This window comes from Cervus canadensis, chromosome 11 (genome assembly GCF_019320065.1).
Source record: "Cervus canadensis isolate Bull #8, Minnesota chromosome 11, ASM1932006v1, whole genome shotgun sequence".
Classification (NCBI taxonomy): Eukaryota; Metazoa; Chordata; class Mammalia; order Artiodactyla; family Cervidae; genus Cervus; species Cervus canadensis.
In genome coordinates this window covers 16,152,450-16,175,790 of record NC_057396.1, presented here as the reverse complement: position 1 = coordinate 16,175,790, position 23,341 = coordinate 16,152,450, and the positions used below count along the sequence as shown (strand labels likewise).

General features: G+C 36.4%; 1 protein-coding gene across 1 annotated transcript in view; it reads right to left on the bottom strand.

Annotated features, from left to right (window-relative positions):
• The window catches only part of DDX10 (DEAD-box helicase 10), a 286,527-nt gene that overhangs the window by 22,113 nt on the left and 241,073 nt on the right, over nt 1–23,341 (bottom strand). The window contains exon 17 of the mRNA XM_043481065.1: nt 3,781–3,917. Within this exon, the coding sequence (XP_043337000.1) occupies nt 3,781–3,917 (137 nt within the window). The remainder of the gene's footprint in view (nt 1–3,780; nt 3,918–23,341) is intronic.

Here is a 23,341-nt window from a genome sequence, read left to right as displayed (position 1 = left end):
CGTTACTTGAGCTGGATATCTATGGGTGTCACCAAAGTGAAGGTAAAAGAAATACACAAAGGGAACTTTCAAAGAAATTGGCTCGTACTATTTAGTGTGGGACTAAAAGCCACTTTCTAACTGGTATAACCAGTCCCATACAAACTCGTATCTGAAAATGATAGTTAATATCCAGAGAACAGTGGCAGTGAGGGTGACCAAGAGGCTGGAACACTCTAGCTGTTGCTGCAATTATTGAGTAGAAGCTAGAAACTGTGAACCAAATAAAACCCGTGAACAAGCCAGGAGGGTCGTCTAAAGCTGACATCACAAAATCTTAGGGTTGAGTTATGTTCATGAGAGGGAAAGAAAAAAAGATGTAGCAAAACTGGAACAATACAGGGAGACTGTATTGGTGCTATCATTATGCGTGGTGGTGGTGGTGGTGGTTTCGTCACTAAGTCGCGTCCGACTCTTGCGACCCCTTGGACTGTAGCCTCCCAGGCTCCTCTGTCCATGGGATTCTCCAGGCAAGAATATTGGGTTATGCATAGGAGAAGCAATTACTACTGTCAAAATTCTAATGTATAATACTTTCTCTTATCTAAAACAATGTGGTTTTAGTTTACATGTATCTTTATTTATTGCCACTAAAGTAATTTCAAGAGAGAAGGGAAAATGAGAGTATAAGTTTCACACGTGGACTATTACTTGCAAATTACCCTAAACCTTGCCCTCTAGACCAGGAATGGAAAACAGGTTTATCTCGTATACTGATCCCAGTTGATTGAAGGCCCTGTCTGAGAAGAACTGCTAGGGCTAAATGGACAGAATACAAAGCCTACCTTGGATGAGGGATTGGGCAATAAGGCACTAGTAATACATTCTGCCATCCTGGGGTTTAGTCCAGTGGTTGTCCAACTGTGAGAGAATTTCCTCCCCAAAGGATATCTGGCAATGTCTGAAAATAATTGCTATCTCAACTGAGGAGGTGCTAGTGGTACAGGATGATGCTAAACAGTCCACAGCATCCCAAACCCCTCAAAACAAAGAATCATCTGGGCCACAATGTCAGTAGTGCTGAGGCTGGGAAACCATGGTCCAGTCAAATCTACCCTATGATTAGTCCATGGATCAGACCTTCAGTCAAATAACATTACGTTTGTCTTGATGTAGTTTTCCTTAACTATCTCTCCTAATGCCAGAGTAATTCTATATAACCTGATTGGAGAACCAAGGAATCAATTTGATTCAGGCAGATCACACTGATCTGTCCTTAACTTGTACTGTGACCACAAATTATTTTATCCTTTGAAAGCTTGTTTTTTTCATCTGAGAGGAGGCTGGACTAGATAATTACCATGCTCATACAGAAGACAAAACTGCTAGGAAGCCCCTAAATGCACTAATGGAATAAAGCCCTTGTTGATATTCTTTTCAACCAAAGATAATTTCCCTTTGGCCTAAAACCAAAGTTTCTCAATTCCTTTCAATCTCTTCTAGTGTAGTTACCAGTTATGCCTGAACTTAAAACTATTTTAATTTTTACATAATGATTAAATATTTCCAATCTGGGGCCTTCCTGGTGGTGCAGCAGTTAAGAATCCACCTGACAATGCAGGGGACATGAGTTCGATCCCTGATCCAAGACGATCCGACATGCCATGAACCAACTAAACCTGTGTACCACAACTAGCTCTCTAAAGCCCAGGAACCACACTGTTGAATCCTGTGACCCCTAGAGCCTGTGCTCCACAACAAGAAAAGCCACCGCAATGAGAAACCCATGCACTGCAACCGAGAGTAGCTCCTGCTCACGGCAACTAGAGAAAAGCCCGCACAGCAGAGAAGACTGACCACAGCCAAAAACAAACACACAAAATAATAAAACAGTATCTCCCGTCTAAACCCTTGCCATGGAATTATCTGCTTTGGCATCTCTCAAGGTATTCCTACTGTCTTGTCCATCACCATTACACTATCTGAACTTGGCTTCTTCCAGTTCTCCAACAACATATTCTGTCATTTCTTGTATCATTTAAGCTATTAGGATCAGTTGTATAGTTGCTTATCATTATACTTCTCTCTTTTACCCTATAAATCTCCTTCCTCAGTTAATTAATCAATGCAACTATTTCAGGGCCTTTCTCTGTGCCTATTACATTAATGTTGGAGAGATGAGTAGAGGCTGGAGCTGAATGTGTTGATATAAAAAGAGTTTCTGGCTACAAAGCATTTACAGGCTAATTAAAAGGATGAAATGTGAAACTATTAGAGAAGAAGTCATATTAACTAGGAGGTAGCGGAGAAATGTCACTAAGCGGGTAAGAAATGCCAAAAGAATGAACCGAAATGTCTGCTGTCTGAAGATTAAGAACAACTCAGAAGCTATCAAAAATGTTAGAAAAAAATCCTTACAAATCAGATACAGAAGGATTGCTGTCATCGTACCAATGACTTCAAAAGTTGGCCCTATGTCTTCAAGTTATGTGAGAGAGATATGGAAAACATGGCCAAATAACAAACTGTAAGAACCAATTCAAGTTCCCTTCAGAGAGAAAAATTACACAGAGCATTTGGAAGTTACTGATATAAAGTCATTTGTGTTAACACCCCACCTATCGAAATGGAGATCCCATAAACTACTCTGAAAGAGGGGCATTTATATAAGAATAAAAAGGGCAACAAATTTAACCATACTGAAAGCTCATCAAGGTCTGGACATGCGCACTCTGAAGCAGAATACAGGTATTTACTCTTAGAGGTCAATTTCTAAAGATTAACATTATGCTCTGAACCTAAACTATTTAACTCTTACCATCTATATATTTTTTCTAAAGCCTAACAAACTGTTTTCACCTGTGACGCTTCTTGGGGTAAGAACGCTACTATGTCCATAACCTAGTTGTCCAATAGTAAATATCTCAAGTTTCTGGCATCACATGGGAAGACTGCGTTTTGGATGGGTCATTTTCACTGTCATAAAATAATTCTATGTCTAGATGAGCACAAGATTAAAATAAAGAGTAAATGAAATTATCTCTCCATAGCATTTCTCTAAGGGGATAATCTTTTTGAGACCTCTTCATAATGCTTAAAGCCAGATTATAGCTCTCTGGGGCCTATTTTTTTCAACTCCAAACTTTTCATTTGAGGGGTTCCAACCAGTTTCCTCTCCCCTTCAATCACATTAACTTCATCCAGCATTAGTATCCTCCTTGTGCCTAAACAGGCTCATTGATTTAGAATGTCCATGCTGCTCAATATTCTCAACTTTTAAATCAATAGAATTTCAATATAATCTAATACATAGTACTCTGAAAACAAGTGCTGAGCAAGTCATTCCATTCATTACATTTCTGATTTTGGCATGGCAACAAATAAGTCCACATTTGAGAGAGGGCTGTTTACATATGAGAGGTCTGTTTACATATGAGTTTTCCATTATTTTATGCATTTCTTACTTTTATTTCAAAGAACGTGATTTAAAAATTCAGAGATAATTTTTAACAATAATCTCATCACTAAATCAAAATAAAATCTTATCTCTGTTTGCAATAAATATATCCTAGTGGATCAAATACTTAAGCATAAAGAATCAAAAAGAGAGAGAAGAAAAGAATAGACCAAGAAAAAGATACAACTCTCTATCACCCATGTATCTGTTAAACAGGTATTACAGGAACAGTAGAAGGGCCTCTAAAATGATGAGAAGAGCATGAGATGTTTGTCTCCACACATCTTTTGAATTTATTAAAAGGAGAATTTCTATTCTTAATGCTACCAACAGTAAAAACATACCTGATTTTATTTTCCGTATCTTCATTATCTGACTCTTCAGAGCTTCTGTACTTATCTGGATCTGGAAGTGTGCTTGGGTCAAATTCATCATTATCATCATCGCTCCAATCCAGAAAGGCTTCCTCTTCATCTCTAGCCTAAAAAAACACAAGGAAAATTGTGGTTTAAGAAAACAGCTGATAAATAATCAGGTCTTATTTCTAGCCCCAAATAAATACTGCTAATTGAGATCCTCAAATTAGAAGTCTTCTATTCTGGTGAAGGCCTCTATGTGACTTTCAGAACCATAATCATTTGCACTGAGGGGAAAAAAACCACACCGTTTCAAAAGTAAAACAAAATATGGTTCAAAAAGTAAATCATTAAGAAGTCCCTTATATGCGATATAGGAAAAATTTGACAGTTCAATTACTTCCAAGTTATTCAACTATCAAAGAAATAAAAGTATAAAATAAATTTTAGTGCTCCTGTTCACTATGCAAATTTCAAGATTACCAAAAATATTAGGTAAATATATAAAAAGCCAAATGAGAGAGTACAGGAACATTTGCCTGATAATTTTATAACCACAATAAGCCTTAAAATGACAATCAAATCTTTACAAGCTCATTAATAGTAAGGGACCTTCTAAATTCAAATTAAGTATACAAAGTCACTAAGAATGATGGAAAAAGTAGGATGAATAGCAAGATACGGAAAGCTGGAAACTATTCAGTTTCATAGTTTCATGCAAGTAGGTAGGTAGGCTTTTTTTTTTACTGTTTTGCAATGGTTTATTTTTGTCAAAGACCAAAGTAATGCAAAATTAAAATACATTTACTACACATTTTATGTAATGAACATCCCTTATAACAAATTTATTTTTGGCAGATTGGTTATATCACCTGGTAGAAAAGAAATACAAACACTGTCACGGTGCATTTAACAGATTATAACCAATAAGCAGGACTGAAAAACAATTCTGGACGAATTTCTCCTAGTGGGTACACTTTACAAATTTTCTTCACACCATATGTGACAAACTTCAATGATTCTTTGATTTCAAATGTTTAACGTTCTTTCCCAGAAACTAAATAACAACTCAGAATATCACAGCTATTGACTGTGCAGGCCTCTACTGAAGCCTGAAGTCTGCCAACACCTTTTGAACAGCTTTCCCTTGATAACCTCTAAACATAATAAAAGGAGGAAAAGTAAAGAAAACAAGGATTAGTCACCACTGCAAAAGTCCCTTATTGTTTTCCTGGTAAAATTCCGGGCTAAAAATAAAGGGTCTGGAAACAAGTATCAGGAGGGAAAAAGGAAAGGCTGCCCTTAGAGGCAGTAAGCGGCACACTCAACAACATACTACTCCATGGTCCACTTGAAAATAATCAAGGATATCGACAAAAACTGAATGTCATCATGTACTGAAGAACACTAATCTCCCAAGCTACAAGATATTCCAATTTTCCAGTCTGATTCTCTCAAAGGAATCTGCTATCTAAAAGGTGCAGACAGAGAATTACCAAAGTATTGTGTTGGCCAAAAAATTGGTTTGGGTTTTCTGAACAAACTATTTGATCAACCCAATAATTCTTAAGCTTTTTTGGCCCAAAGAGCTTGTGTTAATGTGGATTATACCTAATATCATTTACTGTATTAGAAGTTTAAACTCAGAATTTTAAACAATTCATTAGTTTAAAAGCAATAACAACAAACTCTGTATCATTATATATTAACATATATTAAGATAGTGTTTTATGAAAATAGCTACAAATTGCAAAACAAAAGAACTATGTTTTACATTTTAAACAGTCTCTTTAATGTCTGGCTAAGAAGAAGGTATTTGGATTCTTATATCTGCTTTTGCATTCAATATGTTGTTCTGGTTGAAAAATATGCAGAAAATCCAGTCTCTCAAGAGATGGGAAAGGGAAAAGTCATTTAATAGCCTTTATAGATAGGTGTAGTTCTTCTCCTTTGATACTACACTAAGTATTGATGAATGGCAGTTTCTTAAAAAGTTGTTGCAATGTGGAATCTGAAGCCATCATTAATATACTTTCTATATCCTGTTACATTAAAATCCATAGGTCTACCATGCACTTTGAATGGATCTTTTTTTAAATCAGTGAGTGGTTTCATAACACTGTGCATTGGTCATTTGGAAAATAATGATTCACTAAAATATCCATATCTTCCTTATGTGGATCTTCAAATGTTAACACATTTCAACTATACAATATTTTTAAAAATCATATTTCTTAATATCAGTATCTTTTTAAAATGTCTTTCAAGGTACTGGAAAGCTATTGGTGGACATAAGTTTTCCAAAATTCTCATTTTTTCTTAGTGGCACAGTAGGGAATCTGCCTGTGAGATGCAGGAGACACAGGTTCGATTCCTGGGTTGGGAAGATTCCCCAGAGGGGGAAATGGCAACCAACTGCAGTATTCTTGCCTGGAAAATTCCATGGACAGAGGAGCCTGGGAGGCTACAGTCCATGGGATCACAAAGAGTTGGACATGACGGAGCACACAGCATAATTTTTTCCTTAAATGCTTGGACTTTTTCATTAGCAAAAATAATTTCAGTTTTTTTTTCCTTGACATGTAAGCAACAAGTATTTTTTTCCTCTGGATGCTTTCAAAATTTTCTCTTTATCATAAAGCAGTTAGATTGTGATGTGTCTAAGAAAGGTTTTCCTTTGTATTCATCTTTCTTCGCACAGAGTCGGACATGACTGTAGCGACTTAGCAGCAGCAGCAGCAGCATCTTCCTTCAGGCTCTACAACCTTCTTGGATTTATCAATTGCTTTACACTAAATCTGGGAAGCTTTTGGCTATTATTTCTTCAAATATTTTTATGCTTCTTTCTCGCCATTCCTTCCATGCTTGCAAAAAACTGCATATTAGACTACTTCACAGTTCTCTTAGTTTTGCTCATTTTTCTTCAACCTTTTTTCTTTCTCTTCTTTGCATACGGTCATTTCTCTTGAGTCAACAGGTTTGCTGTTGTTGTTGTTGTTGTTTTTTCCCCTGATAATTTCAAACATTTTTCAGACCACCCAGCAAGAACTTTATAGTAACTGTGCTTTCAGGTCTAAGACGAGGTTTCTTTTTGTTTTGATTGTATTAGTTTCCATAATTTCCACAGGTTATATTCTTGCTCTGGGGAAGCCACCTATCTGTTTATTCACATACCTGTACTTTCTTTTAATTCTTCAAACATGTTTTCTCTTAATTCTTTTAACATTTAAAATAGCTGTACTGAAATCTTTGATAAATTCAAATCTGGGCTACCAAGAGTTTCTACTGATTATTTTTTCTTGGCCATGGGTCACAATTTCCTGCTTAATTACCTGTTTAATATTTTTGTAGAAAACTAGACACTGTAGAAAATATTTTCTAGAAACACTGAATTCTATTAGGTTTTTCTGAGGATTATTAGATTTCTATTCTAACAGAGAATTACCTTGCCTGGATTCAAGCTGCAAATTCTCTCTAGCCCATAGTGCTCAACTACTGTATCTCGTCTCTGACTTGTCTTTATAGCTCCAACTGCTGCTGTTTTCTTTTTTTTTTTCATTTATTTTTATTAGTTGGAGGCTAATTACTTTACAATATTGTAGTGGGTTTTGTCATACATTGACATGAATCAGCCATGGAGTTACATGTATTCCCCACCCTGATCCCCTCTCCCACCTCCCTCTCCACCCGATTCCTCTGGGTCTTCCCAGTGCACCAGGTCCGAGCACTTGTCTCATGCATCCAACCTGGGCTGGTGATCTGTTTCACCCTTGATAGTATACATGTTTCGATGCTGTTCTCTCAAAACATCCCACCCTCGCCTTTTCCCACAGAGTCCAAAAGTCTGTTCTGTACATCTGTGTCTCTTTTTCTGTTTTGCATATAGGGTTATCATTACCATCTTTCTAAATTCCATATATATGTGTTAGTATGCTGTATTGGTTTTTATCTTTCTGGCTTACTTCACTCTGTATAATGGGCTCCAGTTTCATCCATCTCATTAGAACTGATTCAAATGAATTCTTTTTAACGGCTGAGTAATATTCCATGGTGTATATGTACCACAGCTTCCTTATCCATTCGTCTGCTGATGGGCATCTAGGTTGCTTCCATGTCCTGGCTATTATAAACAGTGCTGCGATGAACACTGGGGTGCACGTGTCTCTCAGATCTGGTTTCCTCGGTGTGTATGCCCATAAGTGGGATTGCTGGGTCATATGGCAGTTCTATTTCCATTTTTTTAAGAAATCTCCACACTGTTCTCCATAGCGGCTGTACTAGTTTGCATTCCCACCAACAGTGTAAGAGGGTTCCCTTTTCTCCACACCCTCTCCAGCATTTATTGCTTGTAGACTTTTGGATAGCAGCCATCCTGACTGGCGTATATAAAGGTACCTCATTGTGGTTTTGATTTGCATTTCTCTGATAATGAGTGATGTTGAGCATCTTTTCATGTGTTTGTTAGCCATCTGTATGTCTTCTTTGGAGAAATGTCACAGCAGGATCCTCTATGACCCACCTCCCAGAATATTGGAAATAAAAGCAAAAATAAACAAATGGGACCTAATGAAACTTAAAAGCTTTTGCACAACAAAGGAAACTATGAGCAAGGTGAAAAGACAGCCCTCAGACTGGGAGAAAATAATAGCAAATGAAGCAACAGACAAAGGATTAATCTCAAAAATATACAAGCCACTCCTGAAGCTCAATTCCAGAAAAATAAATGACCCAATCAAAAAAATGGGCCAAAGAACTAAACAGACATTTCTGCCGCTGTTTTCTAAGCAGTGTTTCCTATGAGTCTCCTCTCAGCTGTGAAATGTGAGATTCTGCCAAGGACTGAGGCAAAGCTGGCTTCACCCTCCCTGAGACTGCTTTGCTGCCTGGGGTTTCCCCTAATTTTCAGTTGCTCTGTTGGCTCTGAGATCTAACTCCGACATGTCAGGCAGAATTCTTCAATTAATTGCATTTTAATACATAAAATCATTTAATATGGTTCTTTAAAATTTACTATAAAGTAGCCTTCATAAAATAAGTACAATATAATAAGAAATAAACTCAATATTCCACTGTACATGTTTATCTACTTGATAAACATAAACATGTTTATCTATTTGATAAAAGGAAAATACTAATACAAAATGATGAAAATTTATTTTTAAAGGGATAAAATATTATTTGGATTTGTATTACCACAACTCTCTTGACCTGCCAACCTTTCCTGACCTATAAGATGATCCCACTGTTGATATGATACCATACTGTTTGTACTGCATTATACTCCTCAATTCATGACAAAGACAAATAAATCTCAGTTGGCAATAACTCCTTTTAGAAACACAATTTCAACCTATTAGAAGTGTAGAGATGAGAGAAGAAAGACATATTCATATTGATCTTTTTTGTTTTTTGGTTCATTCCTTGAAGGGTTAGAAATATATAACTATAAAAGTGTACAATATTTGTATTAACAAGTATAGCATGCTTCTATTAATGCTTTTAATCTATCAAAAATAAACAAAACCTATCATCTACAACAAACTGACAAAACATTAATAAAAGTAAGGAAAGAGGATATTTCCATAATGAAAACATTCTAGAAAAAAGCACTGAGTGTCTTCCTGGCAAAGTCTAGTTTAGAAGTATGTTCTTTCTAGTTATATAATGTAGCAAAAACAAAACTGACAATGGACATTTTAGCTGCTCTATCTTGCTCTATCCTTGTGATTTCATGAACCATTTAAAAGCTAATATATAAATATGGCTTTTATCTCTCTCTGGACTCATTTTCATGAGAGACAGCACAAATACTATCATACATCTATCACCTTGTATATGACTATGACATATCAGTCTATTAGAACATCATGGTCAGAAACTCATAGGAATTATTTAAGTATCCTTAAATACTTAAATACAGGAGACTAAAGTTTGTATCTTATAGATGCTGCACTCTGGCAGCAATGGGAAGGGAGGCTGGAGGGTATAAGATTGAAGGTAGGATATCAGTTCAAAAACTACCCATACAATAATCCAGGAAAGGCAAGGGATTCAATGAAGGAAGTGGCAGTGGGGATGGAGGGAGGGAACAGGTATGAGAGACATTAAGAAGGGAGAACCAACTAGACTCTGTGGACCACATGAGTCTATAGTACATTTCAGAGAATCAGAATGCTTCCGAGAATCAAAAAAAAATATGTTCATAAGCACAGTTGTACATGTTAAACATGATCTAAGAAAGTTTAGTAAACATTATGAAGATGCTTTACAAAAATGTCTTCCTTCAACAAATTTTTATTAGGGAGACACAGTACAGATATGCTGTTAGGTACTGGGGATGTAGCAGTGAATAAGACAGTCTCTGCCCTGACGATAAAAATAACTGTTCTAGGATAGTTATCCACATAAGCACTAAACTGAAAGCCACATTCTTCTATTTCTGGGGACCGTCTAATCAACAATGAATTGACTCCACTAGCTCTGCTAAATGTTCAACAACTGGCAGAATGCAACCTGGGTCCGGCTGTCAACATGCCACTCCCTCTTCAGATACCTCCAGGCTGGAAGTTGCAACCATTCCTCCCTTGCTGACTAATCACTCCCATCTCTCTTCTCCCTCGCAGCTCAAAATGAAACAAGAAGCCCTACAGTTACACCCACACCCCACACTCCTCTTTTAAGGCTCTGAGAAATTAATGTAGTTCATACACACAAAGAGATCAGGGGCACCTCTATGAACTGACTGTTCCTGAAATACGGACTCAATTATAAGTAGGGCAGATGAAAATATCCAAAAAAGAAATGTAATCCAACTAGCTTTTATTTTGCTTTCAGTTTTGATGAGACGAAGAATACAGATGAGAAGTCGCATTCTCCTACAAATTTATGAAGTGCTGACATACATTACCTTACTTCATCTTCTAACTCTATGAAGTAGGAAGAAAAAGAATTATTGTTCTCATTTTCAAAATTAAGAAAATGTGATTCAGATGATTACACAGCTTAACCAAGGTCACACAAATATGTACATATGCTAGGTCTTCTACATCACCTGAATCTCAACTTTCACTAATAAAGCTTTGAATTTACTACTTGTATAATTATTTCTTCAGAAACAAGAATATTTTATAAGCTTCAAAAGACATACAGGGGCGCTTTCTGTGTCATCTTCTATGTGACCATCTCCACTTTTACCCCCCTTGTCTCCCATGTCATTCCTCTCTGTTCTGTGGAACATTGCAACCAGCTTCCTAATCAGTCTCCCTGTAACCATGCTTCTAACCACTCCAATTCTGTGTTGTCATTTGTTGTTGCTGTTCAGTCAGTCATGTCCAACTCTGTGTGACCCCATGGACTGCAATGCATCAGACTTCTCTGTTCTTCACCATCTCCCCGAGTTTGCTCAAACTCATGTCCATTGAGTGGATGATGCCATCCAACCATCTCATCCTCTGTTGTCCCCTTCTCCTCCTGCTATCAATCTCTCCCAGCATCAGGGTCTTTTCCAATGAGTCAGCTCTTCGCATCAGGTGGTCAAAGTACTGGAGCTTCAGCATCAGTCCTTCCAATGAATATTCAGGGTTCATTTCCTTTAGGACTGACGGGTTTGATATCCCTGTTGTCCAAGGGACTCTCAAGAGTCTTCTTCAGCACCACAGTTCTAAAGCATTAATTCTTCAGTGCTCAGCCTTCCTTATAGTCCAGCTTCTCACATTGTACATGACTACTGGAAAAACCATAGCTTTGACTGTATAGACCTTTGTCGGCAAAGAATACGCTGCCTAGGTCCGTCATAGCTTTTCTTCCAAGGAGCAAGCATCTTTTAATTTCAAGGCTGTAGTCACTGTCTGCAGTGATTTCAGAGCCCAAGAAAATGAAGTCTGTCAGTGTCAAGTTTTTCCCCATCTACTTGCCATGAACTGATGGGATTGGATGCCATGCTTTCTTACTGAACAATGCAAAGAAAGGGGAAAATAATAGAATGGGAAAGACCAGCGATCTCTTCAAGAAAATCAGAGATATCAAGGGAGCATTTCATGCAAAGGTGGGCACAATAAAGGACAGAAATGTTATGGACCTAACAGAAGCAGAAGATATTAAGAAGAGGTGGCAAGAATACACAGAAGAGCTGTACAAAAAAGGTCTTAATGACCCAGATAACCACGATGGTGTGATCACTCACCTAGAGCCAGACATCCTGGAGTGTCAAGTCAAGTGCTGTCTTTACAATGTTTTTTTTAAATAAGTTTCAAATTTGATCTTGTCTATCATCTGCTTACAACCTTTGAAGCCATACTTTCAGATCCTGGAACAAGTCAAGACCTGTCCCACCTGAGAATCTGCATACTTGCTATTTCTCTACTAGAATCTTCTTCTACTTCCTTTTGTCTGGCTTGTATTGTTTTCTGACCCAAACATGTGGTTTCTTTTCAACACTAAGTCCTCAATGTCAAATGAGTGTCTATCAATTCAACTAAATTCTGACAGCATGCAGAGTTAGCACAGATCCCATGGGTAAAGGGCTCAGTCCCACAAGACTCCATACTTCAGATGCCAGCTGCAAAATGCAGTCACCAAGCAACCTGCAATTCTACCTGGCCAACTACAAATTCGGGGATTCTCATAACCCCTCCTGAGGTCTGACAATTCTCTAGAACTCAGGAAAGTGCTTTACTTATGATAACCAGTTTATTTATTTAAAGGATATAAGTCAGCAATAGCCAGATGGAAGAGATGCATAGGGTAAAGTATGCAGGGAAGATGGGATGGAGACCTGTCATGCCTTCTACAAGGGGGTCACCTTCCCAACATATCAAAACACTGACCAACCTGGATATTCTCGGAATCTTGTTGGTTCAAATGTTCTTATAACTCAATTTCCAGGCTCACCTCCTCTCATGAAAGGGGACAGGGCCAATCATAAGCTTGGTCTTTCTAATGACCAATCCCCACTTTGAAGCTATCTAGAGATCCCACCATGAGTCAGTTCATTAGCTTAAATTCAAGCGTGTTGAATATGAACAATGAAAGACATTTCCATCACTTAGAAAATTTCATGGGCTAAAACTTTTGACTTCATTGTCAGGAACCAGGGACAAAGACCAAATAGATATTATTATACCAAACTGGTTAACTTCAAGTATTCAGGTATCAGATTAAACATTTCTGAACATCACCTCCTTAGTAAAACATCCTGTAGATTTCTCTTAATACTTAGAGTGAATACTTAAGCTAAGTATAATAGCTTATACTTAGAGTGAATTCATTGTATGCATCCTTTCCTAGGCAGTAAGTTTCAAGACAGTAGAGGCCGCATTGCATTATCAGTACTGAAATAAATTTCTAGGCTGAAGATACAGCTGCTCTGCCAGGAGTGCCATATCAACAAACCAAACTTAGACAGCTTTCATGTCCCATAAATGTTCCACCTGACCAGAAATGCTCTATGTTCAGTCAGACAATCCCCAAATGCCAAGTCCACTCTGGTCCTTCCACTCCAAACAAGGTTATGATTATGTGGCCCCAATCAATCAGATATCTTCAATTTTTCTCTTCCTTGTTCTTTATTCTTCATCCTATAAAAAACCTCCTGCCTTCTGCCCTGTTTTACAATTCTCCAAAAGGAGACTGTCCACTTCATGAAATGTTAAAGTTTCCATCACCTAAACTGTTTTCTTTGAACATTTTTAACATTGCTCACTACTATAGTTAAACACACAGAACAAGTTCTCAAATATTTGATAAACAGTTATTTAATGTGAAAATGTTAAACTGGAATACAGTACTATTTATTATTAACTACTGAATATATAAGTAAGTACTTATAAGGGTTTAACACTAGAAATCTGATTATATGAAATTTAGATCTGATCAGGTGGTTTTTATTAATAACAGTTGGTTATTAATTTAATTAATTTAATTTTATATTTCAGATTTCTCAAGTATAAAGTTTAAAGTATTTGGGCTTAAAGAGCTTGTAAAGATTTTAATTAATTGCAGATGCTTGGAAAATATGCAATTAGCACCTTCATGGGAAATAAAGTGAGTAGTCAGTAAAAAAAAAAAAAATGAAATGTGCAATATTCCTATAAAATAAAAATAAAAATTCCTAAAAAATAAAAATAAAATAAAAATTTTATTCCTATAAAATAAAAAATTCCTATAAAAAAAAGTTATGTTTAAAATTCCTTCTAAAGGATAATGCAAGAAAATTTCATGTTAGAGTCTGTACACACACTGAGGGTTTATACATACATAAAGAATCTGCTTATTTCTGTAAATATAGATGACTATGATCAAACTCATGACTGTTACATTCATTCAAAAAATACAGAAACCTCAAGCACTCCCTTCAGCTTGAATTAATAACCATTTCCTGGAGTGCTTAGTATACTTAGCCATAATAGGTATGCAAAAATGGATAAGTCAGGGTCTTATACCTAAGAAGTTTAAAACTTTAGAATATTACATAAAATTACTCTGATAGGCAACATAAAGAAGCATAAACATATCCTTAAACATGATGCTATACATGCTATATTTCCCTTATCTCTTTTTCTGAGAGCATTCACAGCAAAAGCAAAAACAAAATTCTATTAAAATTGAGAGAGCATGAAATATCTCAATAAGAAGTATAATACTCTTGAAATGTTGCTAAAAGAAAAAAACACAGCTATAAAACTCTAGAACATTTCTGAGAAATGGAGAGGAGGGCTGATGTGAAGAGGAGGAGAAAAGATTATTTCCTTATACTAGACAAAAAGTAAGAGACCATCCCTTAGTGACACAGTAAATTCTGTTAGGGCAAAGACCTTAAATGTTTGTAAAATAAAAGGGAATGAGACTCCATTTCAACCACTTTACTAAGAAGTGGAGGTGGAAGCTACATTCATGTAATGGATTAAGGAATGAGTGGGCATTCTTGCTGGTTAGTCTGTGTGTTAGTGAGGAAATCAGTTTAAATACAGAGAATTATCTTTATTGCCTTCCTATATGCCATATAGCATTCATAAAAATAAGCTTGAAGGACTGCATTTATATTTTGGTTATATAATTCCACTTTTAAAAATTCTATTTTTAAAAAGCAATCTCCCCATATTGTATGAATTAAAAACAGAATGTCAATTCTGACACCTCAAAATTTCACAAGGAGGGAAAATTCCAAAATACAAGATAAACTAATTTTGACTCTAAGAAAGAATATAAAAATTGTGAAGAAAAGTTCAGAGAAAATGAGGTATTCAAACAACTCTGTTCTCACTAGTAAGACTTCAACACCACTTTCTAAGCAAGCATTTGCTGCTGTTCAGCCTCTAAGTTGAGTTCAATGGACTGCAGCACACCAGGCTTCCCTGTCCTCCATTATCTCCCAGAGTTTGCTCAAACGCACGTCCATTGATTCAGTGATGCCATCCAATCATGTCATTCTCTGTCACCCGCTTCTCCTCCTGCTATCAATCTTACCCAGCGTCAGGGTCTTTTCCAATGAGTTAGCTCTTCACATCAACTGGCCAAAGTATTGGAGCTTCAGTTTCAGCATCAGTCCTTCCAATGAATATTCAGGGTTGATTTCCTTCAGGACTGAGATCTCCTTGCTGTCCAAGGGACTCTCAAGAGTTTTTTCCAGCACCACAGTTCTAAAGCATCAATTCTTCGGTGCTCAGCCTTCTTTATGGTCCAACTCTCACATCTGAACATCATTACTGGAAAAACCATAGCTTTTACTATACAGACCTTTATCCGCAAAATAATGTCTCTGCTTTTTAACATGCTGTCTAGACTTGTCATAGCTTTCCTTCCAAAGAGCAAGCATCTTTTAATTTCATGGTTGCGGTCCCAGTGTACAGTGATTTTGGAGCCCAAGAAATTAAAATCTGTCACTGTTTCCATCCCCACCGCCCCCCATCTATTTGCCATGAAGTGATGGGACCAAATGCCATGATCTTTGTTTTTTGAATGTTGAATTGCAAGCCAGCTTTTTCACTCTCCTCTTTCACCCTCATCAAGAGAATCTTTAGTTTGTCTTGACTTTCTGTCATTAGGGTGGTATCATCTGCATATCTGAGGTTGTTGACATTTCTCTGGGCAATCTTGATTCCAGCCTGTGATTCATCCAGCCTGGCATTTTGCATCATGTACTCTGCATAGAAGTTAAATAAGCAGGGTGACAATATACAGCCTTGATGTACTCCTTTCCCAGTGGAATGAGTCTGCTGTCTCATGTCCATTCTAACTGTTGCTTCTTGACCTGCACGCAGGCTTCTCAGGAGGCAGGTAAGATGGTCTGGTATTCCCATCTCTTTTAAGAATTTTTCAGTTTGTTGTGATCCACACAAAGGCTTTAGCTTAGTCAATGAATCAGAAGGAGATGTTTTCCTGGAATTCCCTTGCTTTCTCTATGATCCAACAAATATTGGCAATTTGATCTCTGGTTCCTTTCCTAAACCCAGCTTGTATATCTGGAAGTTCTCAGTTCATATACTGTTGAAGCCTAACTTGAAGGATTTTGAGCATTACCTTGCTAGCATATGAAATGAGCACAATTGTATAGTAGTTTGAACGTTCTCTGGCATTGCCCTTCTTTGGGATTGGAATGTAAATTTTTCATAGTTCTGAAATCTTTTTTAACTTTTTATTTTATGTTGGGGTATGGCCGAATAACAATGGTGTGATAGTTACAGGTGAATGGCAAGGGGACTCAGTCATATATGTATGTATCCATTCTCCCCCCAACCATCCAGGTTGCCACATAACACTGAACAGAGTTCCATGTACTATACAGTAAGTCCGTGTTGGTTATCTATTTTTAAATATAGCAGTATGTACATGCCCATCCCAAATTCCCTAACTATCCCCTCTTCCCATCCTTCCCCTCGGCAACCATAAGCTCATTCTCAAAGTTTGTGAGTATGTTTCTGTTTTGTAAGTTCATTTGTATCATTTCTTTATAGATTCCACATATAAGGGATATCAATCGATTTCTCTTCTTCTCTGTTGCACTTACTTCACTCAGTATGACACTCTCCAGGTCCATCCATGTTGCTGCAAATGGCATATGTCATTTTTTTTAAGGGTTGAGTGAGATTCCATTGTATACAGTTAGGAAATGTAAGTGAAAAATTCTGATATACATCAACAATAGTTAGAAAGAGGCTGATTTTTGAGATTTACCAAAGCTATAAATCCCAGGTAAAAACTCAGAGAAGAAATTATTGAAAACATTTTTTCTGAATTATGAGCACTAAAAGATTAATACTATTATTAAATGTGCCTGTTAAAAATGAACATCTACTCACTAAAGCAAACGTACAGAACAGTAGGCCCAGGAGCAGCTGAGAGTGCTGAGAAATTACTGTTCTTGCACCATAATGCCAAACTGCAATAGCCTGATTCCCCTTCACATTTTAATAATAATGTTGTAATACCAACTAAAATATTTTTGAATATTTTCAATTTCTGTCTCCTAGAAATTTATTCTGTAATAGTGATGTTGGGCCTTAGCTGAATACTGATTTATATATTTGGCACTTTGCTATCTGGCCAAAGTGTTTCTCTTTTGCACTTCTAGTATATACTGGCTGAATTACAAAGCCCCAACTCTGATCAGGGACTCTGGACTCTATAATTATGGGGGTTCTGCTCAAAAACCTCTCTGTCCTTTCTAACATCCAGCATTTATAAAATAGACAGCTAATCAGCATTTATAAAATAGCTAATCAGAGGAAGTCAACACAAGTGAGCTCTGGCCACCTAGCCATATAGGAATCTGAGAAGAAAGAGGGAATGGAGGATGTTGGGGAAAGATAAAAGCAAAATCCAGGTGGAGCATGTAGAATAAATGACCCAAAAGGCACCTGTTAAACAGAATTTTTCTCTCAAATCTAGTAGAACTCACCCCAGTTCCTCTGAGTATCTAATTTATTTTTTCCACGCATTCTAAAACAATAGGAATATTTGATTAAAAGACTATGGAGAAAAGATAAATAATACAGGAAGTGACCATAGTTAAGAACAGCAGCCAAAGGGCTTGCACATGAATATTCAAAGCTCTAAAAAGCAAATCCCAAATTTGGAAGGATCTTCAGAATTTGGAATATTCACTCAACAACTATTTACCACATACTTACTGTGTGCTGAGCATTACTATAAAGAATTTAATCTGAAACAGCATGACAGAACAGACTATGATTAAGCATTTTAATCTTAGTAAGATTTTAGTAAAAATAAAACTTCTTCTAAACTTGCCTTGTACAAAATTCACTATTCTTCCTAAATTGATTAATCACTTGTTTATCTCACAGAGCCCAATGGGATACTGACAGTGCTTCAATTACATAACTGTCTATTAAATAATAGTAAATTCCATTATTGACCATCTTTGTTTCTTGTTTTCTTCTTTTCAGAGGAAAGTTATACTAAATAAGATATTAAATAAAGTAAAAATTATAAGTCTAATTTGCCATTCTTCTCATAATAATAAACAAATGAGTTTAATATAAAATGGATCATAAGACCCAAATTTGATTGCTCCACCAGTGGCTAGCGGTTAGTCCCTAGGAAACTGATTAACTCAGGGAACTTCTACTTCCTCATCTATATAATCCAAACATTGACATCTACCACTCAAGGTTGTTGTGAGTATTAAATGAGAAAAGCATGTGAAGATATATACAAAAATGCCTACGATCATCATTATCAATACTGTGCACACTGGGGAAAGACATTCCGACAATTTGGTGGTCTTACCCTTCTGAAGTAAAGTGCTCTGCTGCTTTCTCCAAACCTGATTCTAACATAGGCAAAAATGTGAAATAGATGTAAATCTCCTTAGGAAACAATGTATTCATTAGGAAAATAGAAAAGATTACACACAAAGGAATGTAATTGAAACTACAAAAGTCACTGAGGTTGTAAAAGATGAAAATATCAATGTTAGAACCACAATATCTAAGGCAGGTATTTCACATTTAAAACTGATGGCTGATTCATGTTGATGTATGGCAGAAATGAACTCAATATTGTAAAGAAATTATCTTTCAGTTAAAAATAAATAAATTAAAAAAAAATACTACCTTGTAAACCAAGTAGTAAATAGTTTGGTAAATGGAATATTCAACAATATATAGGATTGATATATGTAACAACATGGATGAGTCTCAAATGTGACTTGCTAAGCAAAAGAGGACAGACTCAAAGGCTATATACTGAATGATTCAACTTATGTGAAATTCTGGAAAAGTAAAAACCAATAGGGATAGAAAACACATCAGTGATTGCCAGGAGCTAAGGTTCGGGGGAGGCAAACGGAATGAGTCTTTTTTTGAGATGATGTAACTATCTTGTATATTCAATTGTGGTGGATGCACAACTATGTACTTTTCAAAAATCCATAGAAGTAAATACTGCAAATAGTGAATTTTACTGTAAGTTAAGAAATAAAGGACCCTCCAAAGATCATTTTAGGGACATTTAGAAGTGCTCACAATGAATTAATAAAGTATAAAGACCATGCTGATAAAAATAATTATATTGATGAAGCTTTGGGTGGTAGGACTGGATTACAAGGTTTTCCCCCTTTCTACCAATACAAGTAAAAGCATCTTACAATAAGCAATACTTTTTTTTTAAATCAAAGAGATGGAATATTGTTTTTAAAAGATTCTAGAACTCTGAATGAACACTCTAAAAACAGATTAAGGGTGGTTGTTGGATTAGAAGTTCTTAACCTGCAGTTCCTAGAAGCCATAAAACCACTGAAATAGTATGAAAAATATTTTTTGTATGTGTACATATGCATTTGGACAGGAGGAAAACCATAATTTTCAACAGTCCTTGAGCCACCAGCCACTAGTCAACTTGTCTGGAACAACTGCACTTCTTGAGGCTAAACTGATAATAAGAACTTATTATAATAAGGTATAAGACAGTTCTGAACTTTGAGATGGTTGTTAAAAAAAAAGCCTGGGACATGATTTAGGTTTCAACCACCCAGTAATACCTGCCAGTCTCTCTCTTAAGATATGCTCTAGCCTGTTGAGAAACACAAAAATACAAAACAAAAGTCATAAACTCAACATTTTAAGGGCAAGAATTCATAACAATACAGAACTCAAAAAACAGCCACAGAAGATGGAATCATGTACATCCTGCCACAGGGTTATATTTTCTACCTCTAGCCAAAACTGTCACAGCCAAGAAAGAAGGAAAAAATAAAAAACAACCCATGCTGGCGTTAACTGAACAAAAAAAAAACACTGACAAGATGGGGTTTCAGAGCTATGCATGTTGATTTTACTATGTTCTCTATGGTTTGTTCCATCAATTCATTATTACTTCTCCAAGCAGAAATTCAAGTCCAGTCTGAGCTTCTCAGTGACCTACTGGAAAACTACTCTGCAAGGACTAAAACTGGCCCACGTTTGGTGGAAAATGAATGGCAATTTCAAACCAGAAATGAATGGAATGAATTTAGGTTCTGACAAATGTATACGGATAAATTCACAAGAATATGAAAACCCATTAACCAAGTGCATACAAAAAGGCAAAAATGCTAAATAGTGGGGAAAACATGCCTACAAGTGTGAAACTGGAAATCATCATGGCATATCTCCCAAGGAAATATGTTACTTTGACATCAACAAATGAGATGTCACTGATTGAATATTTCCAACCCAAACCATTTTTTCCTTTTAGCAGTTTGTAGAGAAGGGTCTCAGCCACTTCTGTCTTGCTCTGATAGTCAGTCTCCTAAAAAGAGCAGGATTACTTGCAATGGGCTAGTTTAAAAAAACTGTCTATTAAAAAAGTTACAACAATAAAAATTTTTTCCTCTCTCTCCCATTATACCTCCCAACATTATAGCAGCAATGACTCAACGGGAGAAGAGACATAAAAAGAGGATCTTAAAATTAATAGGTACTTAGGTTTAGAAAACAGATGATTCTACAAAAAGTTAATTCTTGTTACCAAACAACCCAGCAATTCCAACTCTAGGTATATAGTGAATAGACTGAAATTTATGTTCATACAAGCACTTTCACATGAATGTTCATAACAGTATTATTCATAATATCCCCAAAGTTCAAACAACTCTAATATTCTACAAATGATAAATGGAGAAATAAAACATCGGGTATCCAGACAATAGAATATTACTTGTTGGTGAAAGAAATTAAGTACTGATAAAAGTTAAATATGGATGAAGCTTGAAAACATTATGATCAATAAAAGAAGCCAATCACAAAGGACTACATCAAGCATGATACCAATTACATGAAATGACCAGAATAGGCAGATATGAATTCATGGGAGAGAAGGTAGATTAGTGGTTGCCAAGAATGAGAGGAAAAGGGAATGGACGATAACTGATGGTGAGCACTGCATTTCTTTAGGCAGTGACCAAAATGTTCTGAAATTAAATACTGGTGGTGGTTCATCAATATATTAAAAATCAGTGAATCATATACTTTAAAAGGTAAATTTTATATCTTAATTAGGTCTCAATTTTAGGAAATAAACTTATGGTTACCAGGCAGTAAGAAAGAGAGAGATAAATTGGAAGACTGGGATTGACACAAACATACTACTATACATAAAACAGATAAATAATAAGGACAAATAGATGACTAATAGCACAAGGAACTCTACTCAATACTCTTCTGTAGTAGCTAATACAGGAAAAGAACCTAAAAAAAGAGTGGATATATGTATGAGAGACTCACTTTGTTGTACACCTGAAACTAATACAACATTGTAAATCAACCCCAATAAAAATTTTAAAGTTAAGTTTACTTGAAATGTAAAAATAAATAAATAAATAAAAATTTAAAAAGATTTAAATTATCTATTTTAATTTTTAATACAAAATAAAAAAAAGTTTTACATTCTACTTTTAACAACTATACAGGATTGTTTAAATATAATAATATAAAAATGTTCTTTAATTTCTGTGTATTGGTCAATTCAGTTGTAGACTAAGGAAAAAAAAATCACAGCAGAAAGGAAAAGGAAGAGATAGCATCATGACATCAGCTAAAACTTCACTCAAGCACAGACCCAAAACATTTATCAACACTTCCTTTGTTTCCAAAATTTCATAATCACTGGAGAGGATTCAAGAGCTCAAATCTACTTAAAAGGTATAAAACAAATGAATTTTTAACTTCTCATTTTTGATCTTAAAATTTGATCAAATTTTGTTTGATTTGTTTTGATCTTAACACTTCACCTTAAAATAGGTGTTACATTGCCGGAAGGATTAGTATTCCCATTGGTATTGTTTAGTAGCTGTGGTGTCTGACCCTTCTGTAACCCCAAGGACTACAGACTACCAGGTTCATCTGTCCATGGGATTTCCCAGGCAAGAATACTGGAGTGGGCTGTCATTTCCTTCTCCAGGGGATCTTCCCAACCCAGGGATTGAACCTGTGTCTCCAGGACTGGCAGGCGGATTCTTTACTGCTGAGCTACCAGGGAAGCCCTAATATTACACTCCTCCTGTTTTTTTTAGTCACTCCGACATTTTGGGACCCCACCAGTCTCCTCTGTCCATGGAATTCTCCAGGGATCTTCCCAATCCAGGGATTGAACCCAGGCCTCCTGTATTGTAGGCAGATTCTTTACTGTCTGAATCATCAGAAGAAATTTTGAAAACTGATGATTAAAGGGGCTAAGTAACTTTCTCAGTGACATATAGTTTAGATGATAGAATTAGAAGAAAAAAAAATACAGTTACATCTGACTTCAATGTTTATCCTCTTTCCATCATGTCATAAAGACCAAACTTAATCTCTTCTAAGAGAACTATAAGCACACACACATTCTTCTTTGGTACCTGTCCTGGAAATCTGCTCATGAGGTTTTTCTAAAACCAACTGTTACTGTAGCTCAAATATAGCTAGTGAGCTCAGTTTTGTGGCCTTGTTTGTTCTAACAGTGCCTAAGTCATGGCAAAAAGCACTGCACACCTTGAAATTCTGATTTATGTCCCTATTGAGAAAATAAACATAACATTCTGCAGTGTTAAAGAAACACTGTCATGGGTTACAGTCCTCTGGGTCATTCACGCTCCAGTCTATTTGTTAAGAGAACGGACTACTGATAATTGACAGTCTCATTAAAATTGGTCACATGGGTTTCCCTGGTGGCTCAGTGGTAAAGAATCCTCCTGCTAATGCAGGAGACACAAATTAAATCCCTGACCTGGGAAGATTCCACATGTCGTGGGGCAACTAAGCCCATGTGCCACGCTACTGAGCCTGTGCTCTAGAGCCTGGGAAACACAACTACTGAGCCCACGTCACACCCACTGAAGCCTGTGCTCCACAAGAAGAGGAGCACCACAGTGAGAAGTCCATACACTGCAGCTGGGGCGCAGCCCCCACCCACTGCAACTGGAGAAAAGCCCACATCGCAATGAAGACCCAGCACAGCCAAACACAAACAAATAATTAATTCTAAAAAATTGTTCATGTGAGGAACAAAAAGAATGCGTGCGGAGGATTAGGACAGACAAACCAACACGAAGAAAATCTAATGGTATGTCTGGTAT